Source organism: Brassica oleracea, chromosome C8 (assembly GCF_000695525.1).
Source record: "Brassica oleracea var. oleracea cultivar TO1000 chromosome C8, BOL, whole genome shotgun sequence".
Classification (NCBI taxonomy): Eukaryota; Viridiplantae; Streptophyta; class Magnoliopsida; order Brassicales; family Brassicaceae; genus Brassica; species Brassica oleracea.
The window spans coordinates 2,035,219-2,056,461 of NC_027755.1; the positions used below are offsets into that span (position 1 = coordinate 2,035,219).

At 36.1% G+C, this 21,243-nt stretch overlaps 4 protein-coding genes and 1 long non-coding RNA gene across 5 annotated transcripts; 2 read left to right on the top strand and 3 right to left on the bottom strand.

Moving 5' to 3' along the window:
- Nucleotides 1–3,562: 3,562 nt before the first annotated feature.
- On the bottom strand, nt 3,563–4,804 carry LOC106308003. The gene is made up of 2 exons (XR_001263450.1): nt 4,689–4,804; nt 3,563–4,608 (listed from the first exon to the last, which is right to left on the bottom strand). It is a non-coding gene; the product is annotated as an uncharacterized LOC106308003 (long non-coding RNA).
- Nucleotides 4,805–5,884: 1,080 nt separating this feature from the next.
- LOC106310035 (RING-H2 finger protein ATL72) lies at nt 5,885–6,985 on the top strand. The gene is made up of 2 exons (XM_013747228.1): nt 5,885–6,201; nt 6,294–6,985. The coding sequence occupies exons 1-2, from the start codon at nt 5,989–5,991 to the stop codon at nt 6,753–6,755; spliced, it is 675 nt and encodes a 224-aa protein (XP_013602682.1). The 5' UTR covers nt 5,885–5,988; the 3' UTR covers nt 6,756–6,985.
- A 412-nt stretch (nt 6,986–7,397) lies between these two features.
- On the bottom strand, nt 7,398–9,425 carry LOC106307937. The gene is made up of 3 exons (XM_013745034.1): nt 8,822–9,425; nt 8,364–8,708; nt 7,398–8,290 (listed from the first exon to the last, which is right to left on the bottom strand). The coding sequence occupies exons 1-3, from the start codon at nt 9,278–9,280 to the stop codon at nt 7,664–7,666; spliced, it is 1,431 nt and encodes a 476-aa protein (XP_013600488.1). The 5' UTR covers nt 9,281–9,425; the 3' UTR covers nt 7,398–7,663.
- A 3,936-nt stretch (nt 9,426–13,361) lies between these two features.
- LOC106309847 lies at nt 13,362–15,381 on the top strand. Its single transcript, XM_013746988.1, has 3 exons — nt 13,362–13,526; nt 13,615–14,894; nt 14,982–15,381. The coding sequence occupies exons 2-3, from the start codon at nt 14,562–14,564 to the stop codon at nt 15,273–15,275; spliced, it is 627 nt and encodes a 208-aa protein (XP_013602442.1). The 5' UTR covers nt 13,362–13,526; nt 13,615–14,561; the 3' UTR covers nt 15,276–15,381.
- A 2,356-nt stretch (nt 15,382–17,737) lies between these two features.
- LOC106308409 (agamous-like MADS-box protein AGL97) lies at nt 17,738–18,921 on the bottom strand. The gene is made up of 2 exons (XM_013745567.1): nt 18,863–18,921; nt 17,738–18,558 (listed from the first exon to the last, which is right to left on the bottom strand). Exons 1-2 carry the CDS (start codon nt 18,888–18,890, stop codon nt 17,738–17,740), a joined length of 849 nt encoding a protein of 282 aa, XP_013601021.1. The 5' UTR covers nt 18,891–18,921.
- Nucleotides 18,922–21,243: the final 2,322 nt, after the last annotated feature.

The window sequence follows — 21,243 nt, forward strand, 5'->3', positions numbered from 1 at the left end:
TGTCTATGTGGACGACCTGAATGTAATTGGAACCTCTGGAGAGATTTCCCAAACAGTCGAATGTCTAAAGAAAGAATTTGAAATGAAAGACTTAGGAAAAACTAAGTCCTGTTTGGGACTGCAATTTGAGTATGTAGACAGTGGAATCCTTGTGCATCAAAAGACATATACAGAAAAGATACTCATACTCAAGCAGTTTAATATGGACAAAGCTCATTCCTTGTCAAGTCCTATGGTCGTGAGGTCCTTAGACCTTGAGAATGACCCATTCGGACCACAGAAGCCGGATGAGGAGATGCTCGGGCCGGAAGTGCCTTACCTAAGTGCCATTGGAGCCTTAATGTACTTGACCGGACATCAGTTTTGCCGTGAGTTTACTGTCTAGATTCAGTTCATGTCCGACTCTTAGGCACTGGAAAGGAATAAAACATTTGTTCAGATATCTGCAAGGAACAACAGGCCTCGGATTGTTCTATATGAGCCGACCAGGAGATAGCTTGGTTGGATATGCAGATGCTGGGTACTTATCTGACCCACACAATGCTAGATCTTAGACAGGTTATGTGTTTATACACAGTGGGGCTGCAGTATGTTGGCGGTCCACAAAACAAACCTTAGTGGCAACATCCTCTAATCATGCCGAGATCATAGCCATGTTTGAAGCAAGCCGAGAGCTTGTGTGGTTGAGGAACATGACCGGCCATATCATAAAAGAGAATGGCCTGGCCGTGGGAAAGGAAAAAGAAGAGCCAATGATCATCTATGAGGATAATGTAGCTTGCATAGCTCAGCTCAAAGATGGATACATTAAGGGAGATAGAACGAAACACATCTTGCCCAAATTCTTCTTCACCCACGACCTGCAGAAGGCTAATGAAGTTCAAGTGGTTCAAGTTCGGTCCAGTGACAATTCAGCCGATCTTATCACCAAGTCTCTGCCAACCTCAACGTTCAGGAAGCTGGTTCATCAGATAGGGATGCGCCAGTTGAAGGATCTTCAGTGATGCCTTCATCAGGGGGAGGGTCATGTGTTGTACTCTTTTTCTAATCTACGGTTTCCATTTTTCCCATGTTGGGTTTTTGGTTTTCTTAGAAGGTTTTAACGAGACAACATCGTGCATGATACAGACCCATATGGTTATGGCATCCAAGGGGGAGTGTTATAAATCATTAAGTGGATGGCATATAACCAAGACCAAGACAAGACCCAGCCGTGGCCAATGAAGGAGAGAGAGTCGGCGGCCAAGATCCTAGTCGGCCAAGACTTCAAGTTTCCTTTTCTATGTTTTAGTTGTTTTTCCTTTTCTATGTTTTAGTTGTTTTCCTATTTTATGTTGGATTAGGTTTTTGGATAATTTCCTTTTTACTTATACTTTGTAATCATTATAAAAGAAATCTCTATTGTTCATTAATAATACAGATCGAATTCCCCATTCTTTTACAACAACTGCTGGTATTATAATGATTAGAAATTTAGAAGGCACTAAAAATCATAAAATGTAAAAAAAAAAAAAAAATCCTAAAAGGTGAACTAAGTTAGCGTGATACACAATTTTAGAACCAGGATCATTTGGCAAGTTTCATTAATTTTTTTCGATTGCAGCCTGTTTAAATAGATACGAAACATTAAAACCAAAATGATGTATCTATCATATTGTGTATGCTTGATATATTCAATTTTTAAAAAGTTCTAAAAGGAAGTTTAATTAAATACAATAAAATACTTTGTCACCAAGTAAAAACTTGCCAAATATCTTTGTGGTAGTGACTGAAAATTTACATATATTTTGTTGAATTAAGATCACTGTTTAATTCATATTTATGTGATTTTCTGTCTATTATTTGAGACATTTAGAACGATTCAACGTACAGTAAAACCTCTATAAATTAATAATGTTGGAAATTTGAAATTTTATTAATTTAAAGAGATATTAATTTACAAAAGTTTTCTTATTTAGATTTTTTATTTTAAGATATTTTTATTTTAAGATAAGAAAAATATTTGATTTTAGTGTATAGATATTAATTGTTATATTGAAATTTGACATTTATATTAATTTTATTATATTATTTGGTGCATATGATATATATTGCATAAACCTTAAATGTTGTTTTAGATATAATATTACTAAATCTCATCAAAAATATATCAAGTGTTAAGAAAATATTAAGATAATTCCATTGTGAATATAAAACAAACAATATAATAATAAGTTCTTCCTTATATAAAATATATATACATATAAATTATTAAGTTATAATTTTAATGGAGCCATATATTTACATAGAATTTTCTAATAAATATTATCTTATTATTTTATCGATTTATATCAAATTTTGAAGCGGCCCAAGTTGAGACCGATGAAATTTATTAATTTATAGAGATTATTAATTTATTGAGTATTAATTTATAGAAGTTCTACTGTTTGTAGTATATCGCTTTGTTTGAGACATGGTCCGGCCCATCAGATTGATGATTACATAATCTCTTATATATTAAAAAAAGAAACATTACAATATTTGAGGTAGTCATCTGTCATCACGATAATCATTTTAAAAAATTTTAGAAAAATATGTTGGTCCATCTAAATATCTAATAAGATTTTTATTAAATTAACCATAAATTAATTAATAATATTCTTCATTATTTCCTTAAATAAAAATTATGGAATTTCCTAATATGGCTAAAGTATATATGAAAAATAATAATTTTGAATAATAAAGATTTGTTAAAAATTAGTGTATCCTCTATCATTTTTAAAAACTTTTAAGTTATTAAAATAAATTAAACAACCACATTAACCATATAATAAAATTTTTGATTTTTAGTATTATTTTGAATTCGTAAAAACGGCTATAAATGTGTTAAAAATCTCACATTGAAATATTTGTAATTCATGGTTTAAAATTTTTGTTATGACAGAATACAAATGATTAGAAAATCATATAAGTAGGAAGTCTCATTCGATAAATATTAATATATATATCTCATTTAAAATAAATTATATACCATATAAAAATAAATTATTAAAACTATTAAACATCCCACAGTGATTTAAAGTTTTTGTTATAAAAAAATAAAAGTGATAAAAAAATATGAGAAGAAAAAATTATTTAACAGATATCAGTATTAAAAATGTACTACATATCTATGTTAATATCATTTAAATTTAATTATTAATCATAGAAAATATAAAAATGTTTGTTTGAATTAATAAAATTATTAATGTGCTCGCATCAATTTAATTATATATGTAACAGTTACTGAATTTTTAATTATTTGATATATATTTATTATTTTATAATATATAAAAGAATATATAATACGAAAAATAAATTATATATAATGTTCATCCCGCGCAAGGTGTGGATATTAATCTAGTTAAGGTTTTAATCTTTAAATGTATCATTAAAAAGAAGTAAACATAATGTGGTACCAACTGGTATGTTGAATCTTAAACAACAATTTTATATTTTTGTAAAGAAAAAGGAAATAGTATTTAACATGTTCTGATAAATTAGGTTAGACGGTCGTTAATCTTGATCCATAAGTCACTCAATCTTTTTTTTTTTTTGGTAAAAATGTTAAATTCATTACTAGTTTTCAATTTTTTACAGACAAACATAGGTGACAAGAAGCAGAGTACAGAAAATGAAATCTAACACAGACTCAAACCTAATGTTACGGGACCTATCTACAAGCAAAACAGCAGTACACAAAAGAAAACATCAGAGACAGAACAGTCGCTTGCCGCAGAAATCAAACCCGCAGTTAAACCGAGAGATTGGACCCGGTAGAAATTGGCGTACCCGGTGACCAACTCTTAATGATCGGGATGTCAAAAACAGCTTGCTAAGACCATCTAATCCACGACCTTCATGGACAAACCGCTAGACTCGCGACCAAGGACACCTGCATTGAGAAGGTCGAGCTTTATTGGAGAAGGAGCACCCACAAACCGCCACACGCCATCGAACCTGCATCAGAAAGACAGAAACAACAACCTCCACCCTTAAGGCAAAGCGGGCCCGAGACTATCTCAGCACGAGCCGCCACCAAAGAGATTAGCCACGGTTGACAAAACCAGCAACTCAGCTATTCGCACACGCCCCCACGACGGAGAACCCGCCGTAGACCATTCTGACTTGGAAACAAAAGCACGATGTTAGAGACCACCGAGACAAGGGGAAGAAGCACCGCAGCTCCACCATCTAAGGGATCCATGACGCCTTCAGCCAAGCTAATCCACTCACCCAACCGAGAAGAGCAGGCAGAGAGGGCAAGAAAAAGAGAGAGATCTCGCAACCAAAGTCCAGATCTGACACCAGATCCAAACCCCCGCCACTCAACGCGCCCAGAGGAACCGCACATCCACTCCTCCGCCCTTTTCCTCCGGAGATCCAAGTCCGACGCGCCAGATCTGACCTGTACGGAAGCGCAAAGACACAGATCCACCAAATATAACCGCCGGCCGCCCAAGCGTAGAAAAACTAGGGTTTTTTCTAGAGAGGATTGTAGAGAGAGAAGCTTCCTTTCTTGCCGGGAGGTAAAAAGTCTTATCTCAAGTTACTCAATCATGTGAGCATATATATATAGCCACTGGACAACTGCAAAAGAAAAACCTTCAAACTTGCAAAACACTGCAGAAACTATAAACAACACATATATCTTTTTCCTTTTTAATTACCGGGAGGTTCCGACCGAAGTCCTAATCTCCTCGAATCTGAAACCATATCACGTAATATTAGTTTCATTCCAACGGTCACTCAAACAAGAAATCTCTGTAATAATAATCAGGGTCTTTTTCAGCTGAGCTAATAACATGTGGTTCAACACATATATCTATAACAGAAGTAAGAGCATGATTAACCCAGGGTTCTTAGGATGGGGTTTTTATCGGAAGTTAAGAAACAGTTTTTTAACTTCCGCTAAGAACTCCAATCTAAGAACTCCGGGTTAATCATGGTCTAAGAAACCATATCTAGTCTCTTGTTTATAAGAATACTTTTCTGTTTATCATTAAACAATTAACTTTTTACATTTTATAGAAAAATATCACTAATTTACTAACTATCTATTATTCAGCCAATAATGATGTAATTTGTAGAATATAAAAATCGTAACCATTAAAAATTAAGAAATTTTACATTAATTAAAAATTGGAGCTAACTTAAAACAAAAAAATTAAATATCTAAAACATCAATAATTAAAATTGGAGAGAGTAGTAAATAAATTATAACGGCCAAGCTAAACATTTGTTATAGATAAGACTGTGCAATTTATAAATCCCAACTAAATTAAAATCAACGTATATAAATATTCAATGATTATTGATTACATTGTTAACTGGTTCAAGAAAAAAGATGGATGAAATATGAAAACTCCGAAAATAATCAAGGGATTAGTCGAGTTCAAATTCGTAAAGTAAGGAAATTAAGAGGGTGAATGCAAATGCACAAGCCCAACTTGTTATTTATAATCAATTTTTTGTATCTTTTAAGGCCCCTCAGTTTTAATTGTTCTACCAAATGAGCCCTCACTATTGGGCTTCCTTTGTATAGGCCCAAACCTCCGGGCTTCCTAGCACAGTAATTATAACACGACAATGGATTTGATGTTCAAAGATGTCTTTCCGACAACAGCGAGTGAGATGACGTCATCGCGCAGATCAACTTTTTTTCACTGCGGTTTCCTTTTACTTTTCCTCGCAACTTTTTTTTTTTGTTTTGATGACCTTGGGATTCCCAGGCGGTAAGCCCAGACTAATTCCCACGAGACCTTCCATCCGAGCACGCACGGTTATAGGCGGGAAGGTGGCCAAGGCGACTCGAACCCTGGGCGGGTACTCCAGCCGGAGTTCCAATACCACTAGACCAAGAGCTCTTGGTTTTTTCCTCGCAACTTCCCTCCTCTCTTTCTCCCTAATCCTTATCTTCGCCGTGTCTCTGCATTTCTTCGAGATTTGAACATTAGGTGAACGGTGTACATGACGAGCGCATCAGAACTCTTCTCTACTCGAAGATCGCGTCCGGGCAGATCCGACCCGGATTTAGAATCAGACCCTTCTCTGTATCGACACCATCATCATCGCCGTCACGGAATCCATCATCATAATCACCGTCACGATTCCGACGGCTGTGATTCTCCCCGGCGTTTTTCGCCGCGTCTCCAACGCTTCTGTCACCATCTTGGCCTTCCTGTTAGCGTTTTCCTCTGAAGTAATAATCTCAGTAGTCTAATTAGTTTATTCAAAAACTGAAGTTAGCCCTTTTTTTATTCTTTTGTCCCAAGGAACGTAGACCTGCTCGTGACGTTCAAGGCACTCCACAGTATTTGGAAAGTGAAAGTAACAGTTTAGGAAACCTAAATGGATCCGAGAGGCTTCCTGGATCTGTTCTTCTCGCAAGGGCAAGACTTGTCCAAAGATTGAGAGGCGTTTCTTTGTCTACCAACAGGTCTGTACAGATGGAATCCTCATTTCATTCCACAGATAGGGTTCAAGTGTCTTATGAATGTAACAAGAAGCCACATGGTCTCACACAAGGTGCCATTAATGGTTTACACCGGCAAACTTTTAGCTCAGCCGGTGTTAAAACCGAGAGGAGAGATTGCAGCATATGTTTAGAGAGTTTCACTAACGGTGACATGCTTATATCCTTGCCATGTACCCACAGTTTCCATTCGTCGTGCTTAAACCCTTGGCTTAAAGCTTGTGGAGATTGCCCTTATTGCCGTAGAGCCATAGCTAAATGATATAGAAACCAGCAAATAGAATCTTTCCCTATCCAGTAGGGCACTAGACAGATCTTCCAGTCTTATCGCCCATTTGAGTGTTTTTTCTGCCACATGTTTGTGTTTGTTAACGGTTTTGTTCAATGTAATCTCTTTTTAATGTCTTGTTGGATATCTAAGACTTTTTCCAAATCTTGATCCGAAATTTTAGTCAAACTCTGAGGTCAAAGCAAATATTTTATTTGTCTCCATCCAGAAACGTTAAGGTGTGTTGTATCCACAAAGATGTCGTTATCATGCATTCATGTATATGTTATAAAGATGCAACCACTTTAAAAAACTTTCAAAAGAAAGCTTTAAGGAGAAAAGAGAAGACAGTTGTGCCAAAAGCATACTTTTATGCTACAAAAGCAGAAGAATGGACCCCTTTGCTACATAACCATCATCTTTCACTTCCTTTCATAAAATCCCATTTATGTTTCCTAATAACTATCACTTTCTCTATTGGTACCTAACATAACTCATTCTCTAACCACTAAAGTTAACAACACATACATTAAGAATGTCTTTCTATCACATCAATTTCATGTCTCAACAACATTTCAACCTAATATGATTTCGAATTCAAACAAGATGTACCTGTTTAGTTCGGTTTAAACAAAATAACATAACAGTGAAATTTTCCATTGAAATCAAATTCAACATGTAAGCAGCAATTCTCCTTCTCTTGCTACTACCATTTTTTTTTGCAAATCAAAGATCAATCAATCCTATCACCTCCTTAATCAAAAACATTGAAGGTGACAGAAAAAAATAACAAACACAAACAATCCAACGAAAACAATAGTAGTTAATCAAACTCCTAATTTTTGAGCAGCTAAAACAAAAGGGGTTAGTTAGTTTCATTTCAAAGGCGTGGATCTTGTTACTCAGACATCAATATGCCATACCGGGTGGTCATTGCCTAACTTTCCTTTCTCCAATGCTGCAACTTTAGCTCTATGAGCTGCCAACACGATCGAGCTCTTCCCTTTCTCTTCTCGATCCGAGTACTCACACGCCTCGGTTAGTAAAGAACTAGACCTAAGATCAGCCGGTGGGATAAAGCAGTCTTGAGACAGACCAGGAACATTGAAAGCAACCTCTTCAATGGTCCATCTTTCCTCCATCTTTGTCCTAGTGTGGCTCATCGCAACTTCCCCGAATCTAAAAAGGGTAACAACAGAGCGTCCAGAGTGAGCAATCATGATCCCTTCCACTTGTCTATAATCCTCCAGAGACGAGTTGATCGTGGTCTCCCAGTAAACAGCATCACCACTGTTAGACTGGATCCGGATCAGCTGAGAATCCTCGATTTGAACCAAAAGTCCTGTCCTTTGGCTGAAGTAACCGAAGAGAATGTGTCTCACGATCTCCGCTGGTCCTTCACTCCTCGCCTTAAGTGTTCCAGGGTCAGTACACAGCTTCAGAATGAAACAATCTTCACCGTTCACTTTCTTCTCTCCCACACATTTCGACCCAGCAAAGATAGCAGCAGTAGTTCTCGGATCAAGTCCCTAAATCAATCATTCAACATAACATCAACAAAGGTTTCATTACAAAAGCTCATCTACAGTTTACGGTTTTAACCTGAAGTGCACGGCGAAGTGGCCTGACGGGTCCATTAGCAGTGTGGGAACCGAGCCAAGGAGTGTGTCTCCAAACAAGCTTCCCATTACAGCCAGCACGAACCTTACTACTACCAACAGAGAGCTCAACATACCACATGTCGGGATTCATCTGCCAGAGGACAAAACCTCCCGTTTCAGGCTTTGTCGGGTTTCGGTTACGGACAGTTCTCGTCGGAGTTTCGAGCTCTGAGGTTATCATCTTGACCTTACCATAAGCATAAGCGTTTTTGACGGAGTTTTGTAGCTTCTGGCCGCCTGAAGCCGCCGTGTACTGTTGCAGAATGTAGTGTGCAGTTGAAGTTTCCTGCAAGAATCAAACCAATCATCAAATCCTAGATATTTAAAAAAAATCGGAATCGATCCAGTACTAAACCGGAACAAACCGGAAAGTAATGTTGATTGTTGAGAGAGACTAACAACGATGGGAGAGTCTCTGATGGAGGAAGAGACTTTAATAGGTGCGAGAGGAGCTCCCAAGACGCCGAGGGGGAGCCTTAAGTCGGACCTCGTAGAAGCCACGGAGGGAGCACGTGACATCTGGCCTTTGACCCAGTGACCTAGACCCGACCCGATTCGTTTCGAATCCGTTTGAGTTTCGTCGTTATCTGGAACAGGACCTTCGATTACAGGTCTTAGGCTCTCCGATCTTCCGATCAACGGCTCCGGTTGCGAAGCTAGGTGATATCCTCCGGCGGCGCGGCTGCATCCGGAGCTTGCGAGTAGCTTCTTCCTGCCCCAGAGAAGAGCCTTCATGTGTGAGTTTGAGCGGGACGGGCTCGCGGAACGAGAACGTGGTCTGGAGCGAGAAGGGGTAAAGCTTCTGATGACTTCGTCTCTGAGCGCTGAGAAAAATCCTTGCTTCTTCTCCATTTCCATGGGCTCTGGTTTTTAACCTTGGTACACGAATTAAAAATCGCAAAACCCTAATGTAAACGAACAGAGACGCCGGAGAAAGGAGAGAGAAAGCGGAAAGGCTTAGGAGAGAGAGAGAGGGAGACAAGAAAGCAGAGAGATTTTAAAAGGAGCCGAGTGATGAGTGATGAGTGAAGAAGTGAGAGTAGAGAGAGAGATGATTTTTTAGATGAACGAAGTTACTATTTTGCCCTCAGTTTTGCTTAACGAATTGGTGCTTGCTATTCTACGCGGGTGTCTATGGGTGTACGTTCGGGTACCCATTCGGGTTCGGTTCGGATCTAATCGGGTTTCGGATTTTCGGGTTTAAAGATTTCAGTCTCATTCGGGTATTTTTAAATTTCGGTCCGGATTCCGTTCGGATCTTTGCGGGTTCGGTTCGGGTTCGGATAACCCTTTTAAATTATTTTTAAAATTTTAATATTCATTATATACTTAAAATTTCTCAAAATCTATAAAACAAAATAATATATTACATATAAATTTGTATAATATATGTCAAAATACCTAAAATTAACATATAAATAGGTTTATTTGAATATTTGGATTGAAAATCAATAGATATTTCAAGCATTTTGGTGTTTTGAATATATTTTAGCTATTTTAGACATTTACTTTTGACTATTTATGTATATTTTCAAGTATTTTAGACAACTTAAAAGTATATTATATATTTTGGATGTTTTTATTATATATTAAATCTAAAAATAAGTAATATATTTAGGTATATAAATCTATTTCGGTTACATTCGGATATCCGAAATATTTCGGTTCGGGTCGGGTTCTGTTTCGGTTCTTAGATATCAAAATTTTGAATCCATTCGGATATTTAATCAATTTCGATTCAGTTTTGGTACTACTTTTTCGGATCGGATTTGGTTCGGTTCTTAGGATCCGGGTTTTTTGCCCAGCACTAGGGGTGGGAAAGAAAATAACGTTAAAATAAAATAAAAATGGACGCGTTAATTATCTGACATTTATTAAAGAGAAAACGTGCAAGATTGAAAGAATTGTCTGAGATTCTGCGAATAGTTAACATCGGAATTTAAGATCAAAAAGTGTTGGGATTTGCTAGTGGCGCCGTTTAGGATGGTATACGATTTCACATTCTTTCTTTTGATTTAATGCTTTACTTTTCCCAATAATTCTTACTACTCCATACCCCATCTGTTTTGAAATATTACATGTTTCGGATAGCTGCACGCTTATTAAAAAAATTATTTCTTACTATCATTAAAATTATAAACTAAAATCTACTCGATCAATTGCAAAATATAACTATCAAATTTGATTGACTACACAATTTTTGATAAACTTAAAGTTGCCTAAAAAAATGAAAACATCTTATATATTAGAACATAAAAATTATTCTAAACATCTTACATTTCAGAACATAGAGAGTAACATTTATTTTCCTGATTTATCAAAAAAGTAAGAAACATGATAAGTAAATAATTATGTTAAAATAATTTATAGCTGATATATTATTACCTATAAATATCCCCAAATTTAAATAAAATATTTTTCTAATATTTCAAATGCATATAATATTTTTATTATATATTTTCGTTAATAATATTATAAGATTTTCACTGAAAATTGATGGATGAAGGTGTTTTTAAGCAAATGAGTTTCTTGTTTAGCTTCGACTTTTAACTAAAATTTTCTTAAATTCACGTGTGAAATTTAAGCAGCTAAAATAAAGAAGAAAATTATTAAATTATTTGTAAGTAGTAAACAAGTAACACATAGTAAAATTGTTCAAGTAATTTGTAATTACGCCATTTTTAACAAGTATTTAAAAGTATAAGTAATCATTTTAACAAACTAAGTTAAATCCAAGTTTCCTTTACTCCAACAAACTAAACCAAGTATGAAGTATATAAAAAATGGCAAGTATTTGGTTTTGATCAGTGTTTTTAAAACCGGACCGGCTAGCGAACCAGAATTTTTTTGGGTCATGGGTCATTGTGGTTCGATCGGGTCTGAACCGGGTTCCATGGGTTTACTTAGATTAAACTAAATTTAATGATATTTTATAAATAATATGTATATTTTAAAAATAATAAATCATATCAAAGAAAATGTTTAAATAGCCATAATGTGTAGAAAAACTTAAAAATAACAATTAAAATCTAAAATCAATATGAAAAGCACATTTAAACGTTATTCACATATTTTATCACTCTAAATTTTCATCACCTTTAAGAAAAAATATATACACATAAGGTAAAAGTTATATTTTGAAATACAAATTTCAGAAACGAAAATGTTTCAATTATTTAAAGTCTTCAAAAGAAGTGATCATGGGAGAATTATTTTTTAAAAGTGAGAAGTAGACAAAAACAATATCTTGATGTGAATATTAACCTTTGTGATTTTTGTAATTTATGAGTTGTAAAGACGACAAAAGAAAAAGGCGAGAGACAATACTTTATTAATCTTTGATAAATCTTATTTTTACTTAAAAAGGAAGAAAAAATAATTGTTTCATTAACAAAATTTTGGCTTATATACGAACCGGGGTTCGGCCGGTTCATTGGGTCGCCGGTTTCCGGGTTTTTGACGGTTCGATAGGATTTTTTAACTGGTTCGATTTTAGTTGGATTTTTTAACTGGTTCGATTTTCGGTTCATGGTTCAACCCGGTCCGACCGTCGGTTCGGTCCGGGTTTTAAAACACTGGTTTTGATAATTCAGTCTCACTAAACTAATACATATATAAATCACTTCGTCCAATAATCTATTCAATAGCCTATCCAATAATCTATTCAATAGCCTATCCAATAATCTATTCAATAGCCTATAATAATCCTACCACTCTCACTCTACTTTATTCTTCAATAATGCTCCATTTGTTCCCGAAACTCTGTTCCCGAAAGTAAGATTTTCTAAAGTGTTCACGCTTATTAAGAATTCAATAAATGTTTATAATTTAATTTTTCTTTTACTTTATTATACACTTTCCAATAAAATTTTCACGAATGAAATTTAATCAATTCAAATATTTTCATTTAATATTTCTTAAAAGTATAAAAAAATACCTTAAACATATAGAAAATTTATTTTTGTGGAACAAGTAAAAAATCAAAAATATCTTATTTTCGGGAACGAAGGGAGTGTTGTTTTACAAGGACTCATTAGTTACTTTTCATCAAAACAAAATTTAGTTGGTGTTCCTACTACGAAATTAATGGAGGTGTTAATAGCGTCTCCTCTAGAGTACGGAACGTATGTATGTGTAGCCACAGTAGCGTGAAGATATATCAATTGATTCTACTTTTTTTCTGAATAAAGGCACAATACGTTATGCTTTCTGTACTAATCAGTGGCCCATCTCGTCGTCGGTCGTTTATATTGTACATGCGCATAGGGCTTAGAAGTGTACAAGTAAGCGTTGGATCTAAGATTTAATTATGATACCACGCATGCATGTGTTTACCTTTTAACGGTATCTTTGAAAATTTATGAGTATGTTTGACGAACAAACACATAGTATAAAGACTAAAGTCACTATAAACACTTTATAAAGAAATAGTATAAACACATTATAAAAATGAGTTTTCTGCAAAAAAAAACCCTCAATGTGATATTTTTTTGCAAATAAATCCACAAACTCAAAAACTCACGGGTCAAACCGCAATATAAACCATATGTATATTTAACATAAATCAAAACTACATCGTTTTAATATTAAAACGAAAGTTAAAAATATTGCAGTCAATGGGTTTCGAACCCTGGCCCAAGCCTAGTTTATCCAGCAATCAAACCAACTAGACTATCAGACATATTCGTTTTATAACTATACGATAGAATATATAATTCCGTGTTTCGACGTTTCAAGCATTAAATAAAAAAGTTGCATACGACGGATATCGAACACATCACACGGGCACAACTTTTTCAACGAGCAAACCAACTCGCCTATCGACAATAATCGTTTATATGATATGCCTAAATACCTATATTCGTTGTGTTTTGATTAAAACTGTATTTTTTTCCCCATTTTAAAATCGTTTTAAAACAAAAATATGAAGTCTTTTGGCAACCCTAAATCGCGATTTAGGGTTCTTAGAGTGGAGAATTGGGGCTTTCAACTCAACCTTCAAAATTTCAATTGATTTTGGGATTCATGATGATTTAAGTCGATTTCTTCAGTTCTGTGCTCTGCTTTAAAAGAATTAAGCAAGAGAAGAGATCATGGCGTTGGGGTTAGTAACCAGAGAAATTCTTTGATATTTTTTTTGAATCAGTTGATTGATTGCTTCGTTTTCTCACCGTTGAACAATTTCCTTACAGCTTTGACCTCTATTTACGATGTGGTGGATATTGGAGCAGCAAAGACGACTATCATGGAGGGTAGAAGAGCAGCTGATGGTTTTACCTTGCAGTCGGTTCTCACACTTGTGGAATACATAGGCTATGAAGATAACATGAACCAAGTATCATGGTTTCCACCTGAAACTCCTGAGAAAAAAGAATTCATCACTGACGATGTGATAATGAGCAAAGTGGTTCACTATTCAATTGGATCTGGAGCAATGATGTTGTTTATCGTCAGGGAAGATGATCCTTATATGGGTAGGCATCTTAATATGAGAGGCTTGTTGAATGATGCTGAGGATGAAGGTGATATTGGGAATGAGAGTGCTAATGAGGATAATAGGGTAAATGACTCTTCTAGTAGTGATTCTGAAATTGAGGAGAGAGGCGGCATGATAGAGCAGGATGATCCTTTTGGTGTTAGTGATAGCGAAGGTGGGTGGTTCAGTAGTTGATGATAATCTGACAATATTCATGCTGGGGCATAGGATGTGTGCTCGGCATGTCTACACTAATTGGAAAAAGAAGTACGGTGGAGCTGTGTTTGAAGATCTGTTCTGGGGTGCTGCTGATGCTTACTACATAGCACGTTTTGAGAAGAAGATGGAAGAGCTGAAGAAGATTTCAGTCCCTGCATATGATGATTTGAAGATATCTCTGTTTTGTCCGTGGTCAAGGGCATTTTTCACAGAATATTCATCTTCTGATGCTGTTGAGAACAACTTAGGGGAGTCTTTCAATGCAGCTATAAGGATAGCAAGAACAAAAAAAGAGCTGAAGCTGATAAGTGTAGGGCAAACTACACTTATAAATCAATTACAAAACTCGAAGAACAGATTGAACTTGCAAAGAATTGCAGTCCTTTGAGTTGTGGATTAGGTGACTATGAAGTTGGGTACTTCAATGATAGGTTTGTGGTGAAGATGAGAGGTGACATATCTTGTACTTGTAGGATGTACAAGATCAGTGGAATTCCTTGCTGCCACATTGTCTCAGCCTTGCGCTTAGAGAAAAACGCTGACCAAGACCCGAAAACACTTATATCTGATTGGTTCACCATTGAGAAACTGAAGACATGTTATGCAAATCCTTTAAAGCCCGTCAACGGCATGAACATGTGGAAGGTGACAACTAATGTAAGGGTCAATCCACCTCCGTTTAAGAAACTTCCAGGGAGACCACCAGGTAAAAAGAGAAAGAGAGATAAAGGTGAACCTAGAGAACCACCAAAAATTTCAAAACGAGGAATGAAAATAGTATGTATCTTCTCTTGTGATGCTTGTTTTATTGTTTGTTTTTCTTCTCTTGTTATTTATGATATTTTTATTTTTTTTCATTTACAGCACTGTGGGAGTTGTGGCCAAGAAGGACATAATAAAATGTATTGCAAGAATCATCCTGTCCCAAAACCACCCAAGAATAGACCTGGAAGGCCACGCAAGGAAGTAATTCCACCTGTTTCAGCTGGTCTATTTATTCATGCACCAGAAGCCACACCTGGAAGCCGAAGGAAATGGTTTGCCTCTGCCTCACAGCCTGAACATGACGTCCCAAGCCTCTCATCGGCACTCCCAAAACGAGGGCCTGGAAGGCCTAGGAAGAAGTTCTCAGAAGGTGTCTCATCATCTCAACCATGACTTTTGTGTTTTTTTATGAATTTATGAATTGTGCTTTTGTCTTTGTCGGATTTTGTAACTCATGTGTTCTTTTTATTAGACTTATATGTTTCTTTTGTCAGACTTATGTGGAAGACTTTTGTTAAACTTATGTGTAAGATTTTTGATGTTAAGATCAGTTTGTTTCAGGTCCATAGCTAAAAAGAGCTTAGATGATACGGCCAGGAGAAGCTCGCTGAAAAAGTTGTGCCCGAGTGAGGCAGGGTTTGAAACTTGCTGACCGCAATATTTTTAATTTTCTTTTTAATATTAAAACGACGTAGTTTTGATTTCTGTTAAATCACTTAACAGAAATACACAGATGATTTATATTGCGGTTTGACTGGCACTTGGAGGTTTGACCCATGGATTTTTTAGTTCGTGGATTAATTTGCAAAAAAAAACTATATTGAGGTTTTTTTGCAGAAAACCCTATAAAAATATAGGAGGTTAAGAAGAACAAAAAAACATATTATATCATCACATACTAATGAATGATTTGTAACCAAAGCATATTATATCATCACATATAATTTCACGGCTTGCTTAAGAACAAGCTTTTGGGTTCTAGCGACATTATCAAAAGCAAAAAATATGACATAGTCCTGACTCCTGCCTGAGTAAGAGACTAGGAGACTCCTGCATTTTCCAACAAATAATAAAAATTAGCAACAGTAGAAGGAAAGCAGTGAGCGTCACATCAAGATCAGTGTTACCTAACTACGTTTGTATCCTATGAAGAGGTTCTGAAGGATTTGAGACCCCTGTACTTTTGCAAAACGTTTTCTTGCGGCTGATCTATGTCTACTTCATCTGGAAATTCTGAAGAACAAGCAAATGTAGATATCAATGAGCACTTGAGAGATTCAGACACTCTACATGGACTCAAATGAATATTTGCACATACACACAGACACATGATGATATATCTATACAGAAAAGAACTCCAAACAAAACACCAACCCTCTTGTCAAGTTTCCATCATCCGAACAAATGAGTAGATTGGCTTATAGCTTTATCACGATACTTAATCACAATACAAATCCAGTGACGCTACAGATACTGTTTGCAAAATTGCAAGTCACAAATGTAGGTAAAAAACAGCTTACCATCATCTCGGAGTCATTATGAGTTTCATTTAGTTAGAACCAATAACTCAGTTAGAACCACCTATGACAAAATCTCCTCAATGAAAGAAGCAAACAAACGCAGGCAATGAATGTTGTCATGCCTTGGCCAGGTCCATGCATGTCAGAAGATCCCCACGAGGAGCCTTCAACACCTGTTTCATATTCAGGGCATGTATCCCACTTAAGTAGCAATATAAAAAGAAAAAAAATCTAATCTTTTGTAAGGGAATAAATACACATACTGTAGATGCAAGCAAGCTTTAAAATATACTCAGAAGAAGTGACTCCAGAATCACCATCATCACTAGAATAGCTTTAAAATATCATCACCAAGTGAATTCAAATCCACAGAAGTAGACAGAGGAAACAAGACTTATCATCATAAAGAACAAGCAAGGCTTAAAACTGAAACACTGCACAAGTGATTCCATTCAAGTTGTTGTTGTTGTCTAAGGTACATAGCAGATGTTTGACCTTCATCTGATCTTTGACCTTTATCTGTTATTGGCTTCTTATTAACTCTGGAAACACACTGTGACACAAAACTATGTTTTATATGTTTGCACTTGAACATGTAATTACCTGAGGGATCCAATACATATAGAGTAATAAGATTGCATCCAAGTCAATTTCACGGTTGGTGTACAAATGGGATAGGTTTAAGATCTTCAAGAAGACACCAAACTCAACTGGCCCCTCTCAAATTACTGTTCTAAAATTTGAAGTGTGTGTAGTGAAGATGTTCTGCAATTGTTTAGATTGTTATTATTGATGCTTTAGTAGGGACTAGTGACAAATGTAGCAGAGAATCTTTAGTACTCTGTTGAGTTGGTAATGAGCTAAGAGTGGATCATCCCTTTGTTTATAGAGCATTCAGTTTTGTAAAGATTGAGTAATACAATGGAAAGCTCACTGCTCAGCCTGTTTGAGCTGGTCTATAATTTTGAACTTCTTGTAACCGAAGAAGCGAGAGAGATCAATAATTAAGCAGAAAAGATGAGAAACTTTTTAAAGATGAAGATGTGATCTGTCCAAACACAATAATCAGAAGAATATAGACAAACACGACAGTGAAAAGTGTAAAAAAAGTTGTCATCCACTGACAAAAGAAAGATTTTATTAAAGAAAGAATCATATGATTATGGACTACAAAAATACAAATATTGAACTGAACTAAAAAGAATAATACAACTGAAACTCTTATCAGTTATCATTACCGAAGCTGAACCTGTTTGAGTTGCATCAGTTTTCTCCTCAAATTACATAAGAAATAGTCAGTACCTAGTAATCATTGACTCATCATCATGATCATCATCACATGAGAAAAGAAGCGACAAGCTCAGCATCAAGGTCGGCCAAACCTTCAAAAATTGTATCCAAATCAACATTAGCTAGATCATTCAAACCTCCTCCTGCAGCAGCCGGAGGTGATAACAGAGCGTTCTTGTTGCTGCAATAATTTTCAGAAACAGCCTCAATCTGATGATGATGTTCATCCTCATCAGGAGGAGTTGTTGATAAAGCAGCGTTGTTGTTGTTGTAGTTGAAGAAACTGTCACAAACAGCGATGATCTGATCATCCTCTGTACTGATCAGCGTTGTTTGATCATTACTCATGTCCTCCTTCTTCTCATGCGATCCTTTTCTTTGATCAAATTCAACGACGTACTCATCACGCAACCTCTCCGCAGCCTTCCACAGTATCTGCATGGACTCCATGGCTTCCATGATTTCTTCCCGGCTCTTACTCGCAAGAAGCTTCTCGTCCTCCCACCAGTAGCCTAGCCCGAGTTCCTTCCGAGCCATGCAAACAGCGATGTCCTCCCGCATCTCTCTGCTGTCTTCCGGAACGGGAGGAGGAGCGGGCCTTTGACCGGAGAGATATGCGGAGACCACCGAATCGACCGAGGAGTGTCCGAAGGAGAAGAAAGAGACGTTGGAATGGGAAGAAGAAGGAGTTGCTAAGATAGCGATCTGAGCGTCGCCGAGAAGACAGAGCTGTGCGGCCTTACTGAAGAGACCATCTCTTCGCTTCGTGAAAGTTACAGCCTTTGAGCTTTTGTCAGTGATCTTCTTAATCTCAGCTTTCCTCTTCGTTCCTCCTCTTTTCACCATTGTTCGAAGAAAACGAAACCCTACTTTTCAATATTACAGAGATTTAGAGAATGTAGAGAAGCTTTAGAACAAAAAGATAGCAAAGTAAACACTCTCTCGATCTATCTGGTCGGTATATATAGGTTACGTTGTTGTAATTAATTTATCCGCTAATCAGTCATTAACTTCGACTATTTCCTTTTTTTTAAACTAAACGGTCATTAAAGATGGATTAACTTACAATATTTCCTTTTTTAAAAGTAACATTAAAACCAGACCCGTTCGATTCAACCTAATTTAATTTAATCGTACCAAAGGTTCGAGAGATGGAAATAAATTAATTACCCCAAGTGATCCTTTTCATTCCCCCCATAATTGCATCACCAGCCCCTTTTTTTTCCTTCTTTTCGTTTATGCCCCCTAGGGTTTCGATTATAGAATTAGGGTTTTTAATCTGTAGTTGGGTCTGGATTGTCTGATTAGACTTGGCTTTCCTTCTTTTAAAGCAAAATCTGTTCTTATAATTCATTGTAATAACTTGGTTCTTCATCTCCCCGATCGACAGAGATAGCTCTCTGAGGTAAATCAAGATTCGCAAAGCTTTTTGCATCTTTTTGCTTGATTTATACGTTTTACGTAACACCTATTCGAAATTGAGGTGACATAAAAACAAAGGGAAGAATATTTTGTGACGAATTAAAATCGTTTTATTTTAGTCTAATTGTTTAAAAAAAAATTTATAAAAAAAACTAATACTAAAGAAAAGAAAAGAAAAACAATTATAAAAAGAAAGAATAGATTAGGTACCACAAAATCAAAGGTAAAGAAGAAAAAAATTTGTGAGTGATCTAAAAAAAAATTAAAAGAAAAAGAGTATAGAAGGTGATAAGGGGAGAATCGAACGTGGAGGGGTGGGGCACCGAAGGCATATAACTAGCAGAAAGAGCCGAGGTGTTCAATCAGGACCGGCTCAATATTGTTAAGGGTCCTAGGGTAAAAGAAAATTTTTACTCTCTAAAATTTATATGCAAGTAATGTTTAAAATATTTTTAAAATTTAATCAGTAATATTTTGTATATTTTCTAATGAAAATAAAACTATATACATATCAAATAATTTTGGACCCTTTTCAATTTTATTTATTATTTATAATTTTTTTATATATAAAAATATAGATTTTTAAAAAATTAAACCTCTTATTTATTATTATACGAGGGGACACGGGCTTGGACCCAGGGCGATCGCACCGCTTGTCCCCCCTTGTAAACTGGCCCTGGTTCAATATGTACTAGTTTACACAAACAAATTATATTCCGGAGCATGTGTCACGTGGGTGCATGGGTCTGCCCCTGCTCCCATCAGTAAGTTTTGGTGTTTGACATAGCTGTTAATAAGTTCACGGTTATTGTCCTCGTATAGGGTACAACTCTATAGAGTATCATTACCAGTGAGCAAAACCGTTGCTTTTTTTTAGTCACTCTCAGGTTCTTTCACCATTTTAATTTTCATTTTTCTAATTAGCCTTATAGATAATTTGACGTAGTATTGAGATATTGTTGTGGCAGATTGGATACTTGACAGTGCTTCGAGATATGATGATTACAACCAGACCATTGCTCAGTCTTTAAAGTAGACCCTTTGGGTGAAATTATTGCTTGATGCTCGCAGATTGAAGGCTAGAGAAGCTGAGAAAAACTTTTGCTTGATGCTCTCAGAGTGATCTGAGTGATCACATTGTGGCGGTTACACTACAAGAAAACACCGGTATTCCGACGACAAATATCGTCGGTATGTCCTCGAAATAACGGTATTCCGAGGACATACCGACGAGAATGGTCGTCGGAAAGTAAAATTTCCTCGGAATTTCCTCAGAAAATTTCGAGGGAATACCGAGAATTAAAGATTCCGAGGACATTCCGAAGAAATATTTTCTAGGACTGTTCGTCGGTATCTCCTCGGATATTTCCGATGGAACGGTCCTCAGAAACATTTCGAGAGAAAATAGGTATCGGAATATTCCGACAAACCTCGGCCGTCGGAATATTCCAAGGAAGTGTATCCGTCGGGATATTCCGAGGAGATATGCCCTCGGAATATTCCGAGGAAGTTGTCGTCGGAATATCCCGAGGGATACACTTCCTCGGAATATTCCCAAAAATAATTTTTTTTAAAATTAAAAATTTATTTTTTTAATTGAAATTCGAAAATATAAAATTAAAATTGAAATAGAAAACATATTAGATAATATTCAAAGTTGTACATACCAAAATAAAACATTCAGAGTTTTTGAAAACACAAAAGAAAGAAACTACGGGAACTGCTCGTTCGGGTACATCCTCTTCATCATCTCAATCATTTGCTCGTTCTGCTTCCTCGTTGCCTCCCATCCCGCCTCTTGATCCGCCATCTTTTGCTCCAACGCAGCTATGCGGTCATCTTTGTCCTTCAACTGGTCCATAAGCACATCTGGATCAACATAGGGCTATGGTGCAGAAGGAGGAACCGACCGGGCTCGACGACCCAAACCGACCAAACGTCCCTTCTTCTTTGAAACCGACTGAAATAGAAAATAAACAAATTTAAATAATAGAAAAGATGATAAAATGAAAATAAAGAAATAAATGAATTGAACTTTTTTATAAAGAACATACCGATTCAACGATTTCGTTGATTCGAATCCGGGACAAGTTGGTCGAAGCCGTCGAAGTGGCGTCCAGGTCGGTTTG

Excerpts from the sequence above, each read along its gene's own strand:
- LOC106310035 (XM_013747228.1), top strand. The coding sequence starts at position 5,989 with ATGACGAGCGCATCAGAACTCTTCTCTACTCGAAGATCGCGTCCGGGC. Across the intron at positions 6,202-6,293 it reads GTCACCATCTTGGCCTTCCT|GAACGTAGACCTGCTCGTGA; the intron begins GTTAGCGTTTTC and ends TTTTGTCCCAAG.
- LOC106307937 (XM_013745034.1), bottom strand. The coding sequence starts at position 9,280 with ATGGAAATGGAGAAGAAGCAAGGATTTTTCTCAGCGCTCAGAGACGAA. Across the intron at positions 8,709-8,821 it reads TCAGAGACTCTCCCATCGTT|GAAACTTCAACTGCACACTA; the intron begins GTTAGTCTCTCT and ends TGATTCTTGCAG. Across the intron at positions 8,291-8,363 it reads CACTTCGCCGTGCACTTCAG|GGACTTGATCCGAGAACTAC; the intron begins GTTAAAACCGTA and ends TGATTGATTTAG.
- LOC106308409 (XM_013745567.1), bottom strand. The coding sequence starts at position 18,890 with ATGGGGGGAATGAAAAGGATCACTTGGG. Across the intron at positions 18,559-18,862 it reads AATGAAAAGGATCACTTGGG|GGTTTCGTTTTCTTCGAACA; the intron begins GTAATTAATTTA and ends ATTGAAAAGTAG.
- LOC106309847 (XM_013746988.1), top strand. The coding sequence starts at position 14,562 with ATGAGAGGTGACATATCTTGTACTTGTAGGATGTACAAGATCAGTGGA. Across the intron at positions 14,895-14,981 it reads CAAAACGAGGAATGAAAATA|CACTGTGGGAGTTGTGGCCA; the intron begins GTATGTATCTTC and ends TTTCATTTACAG.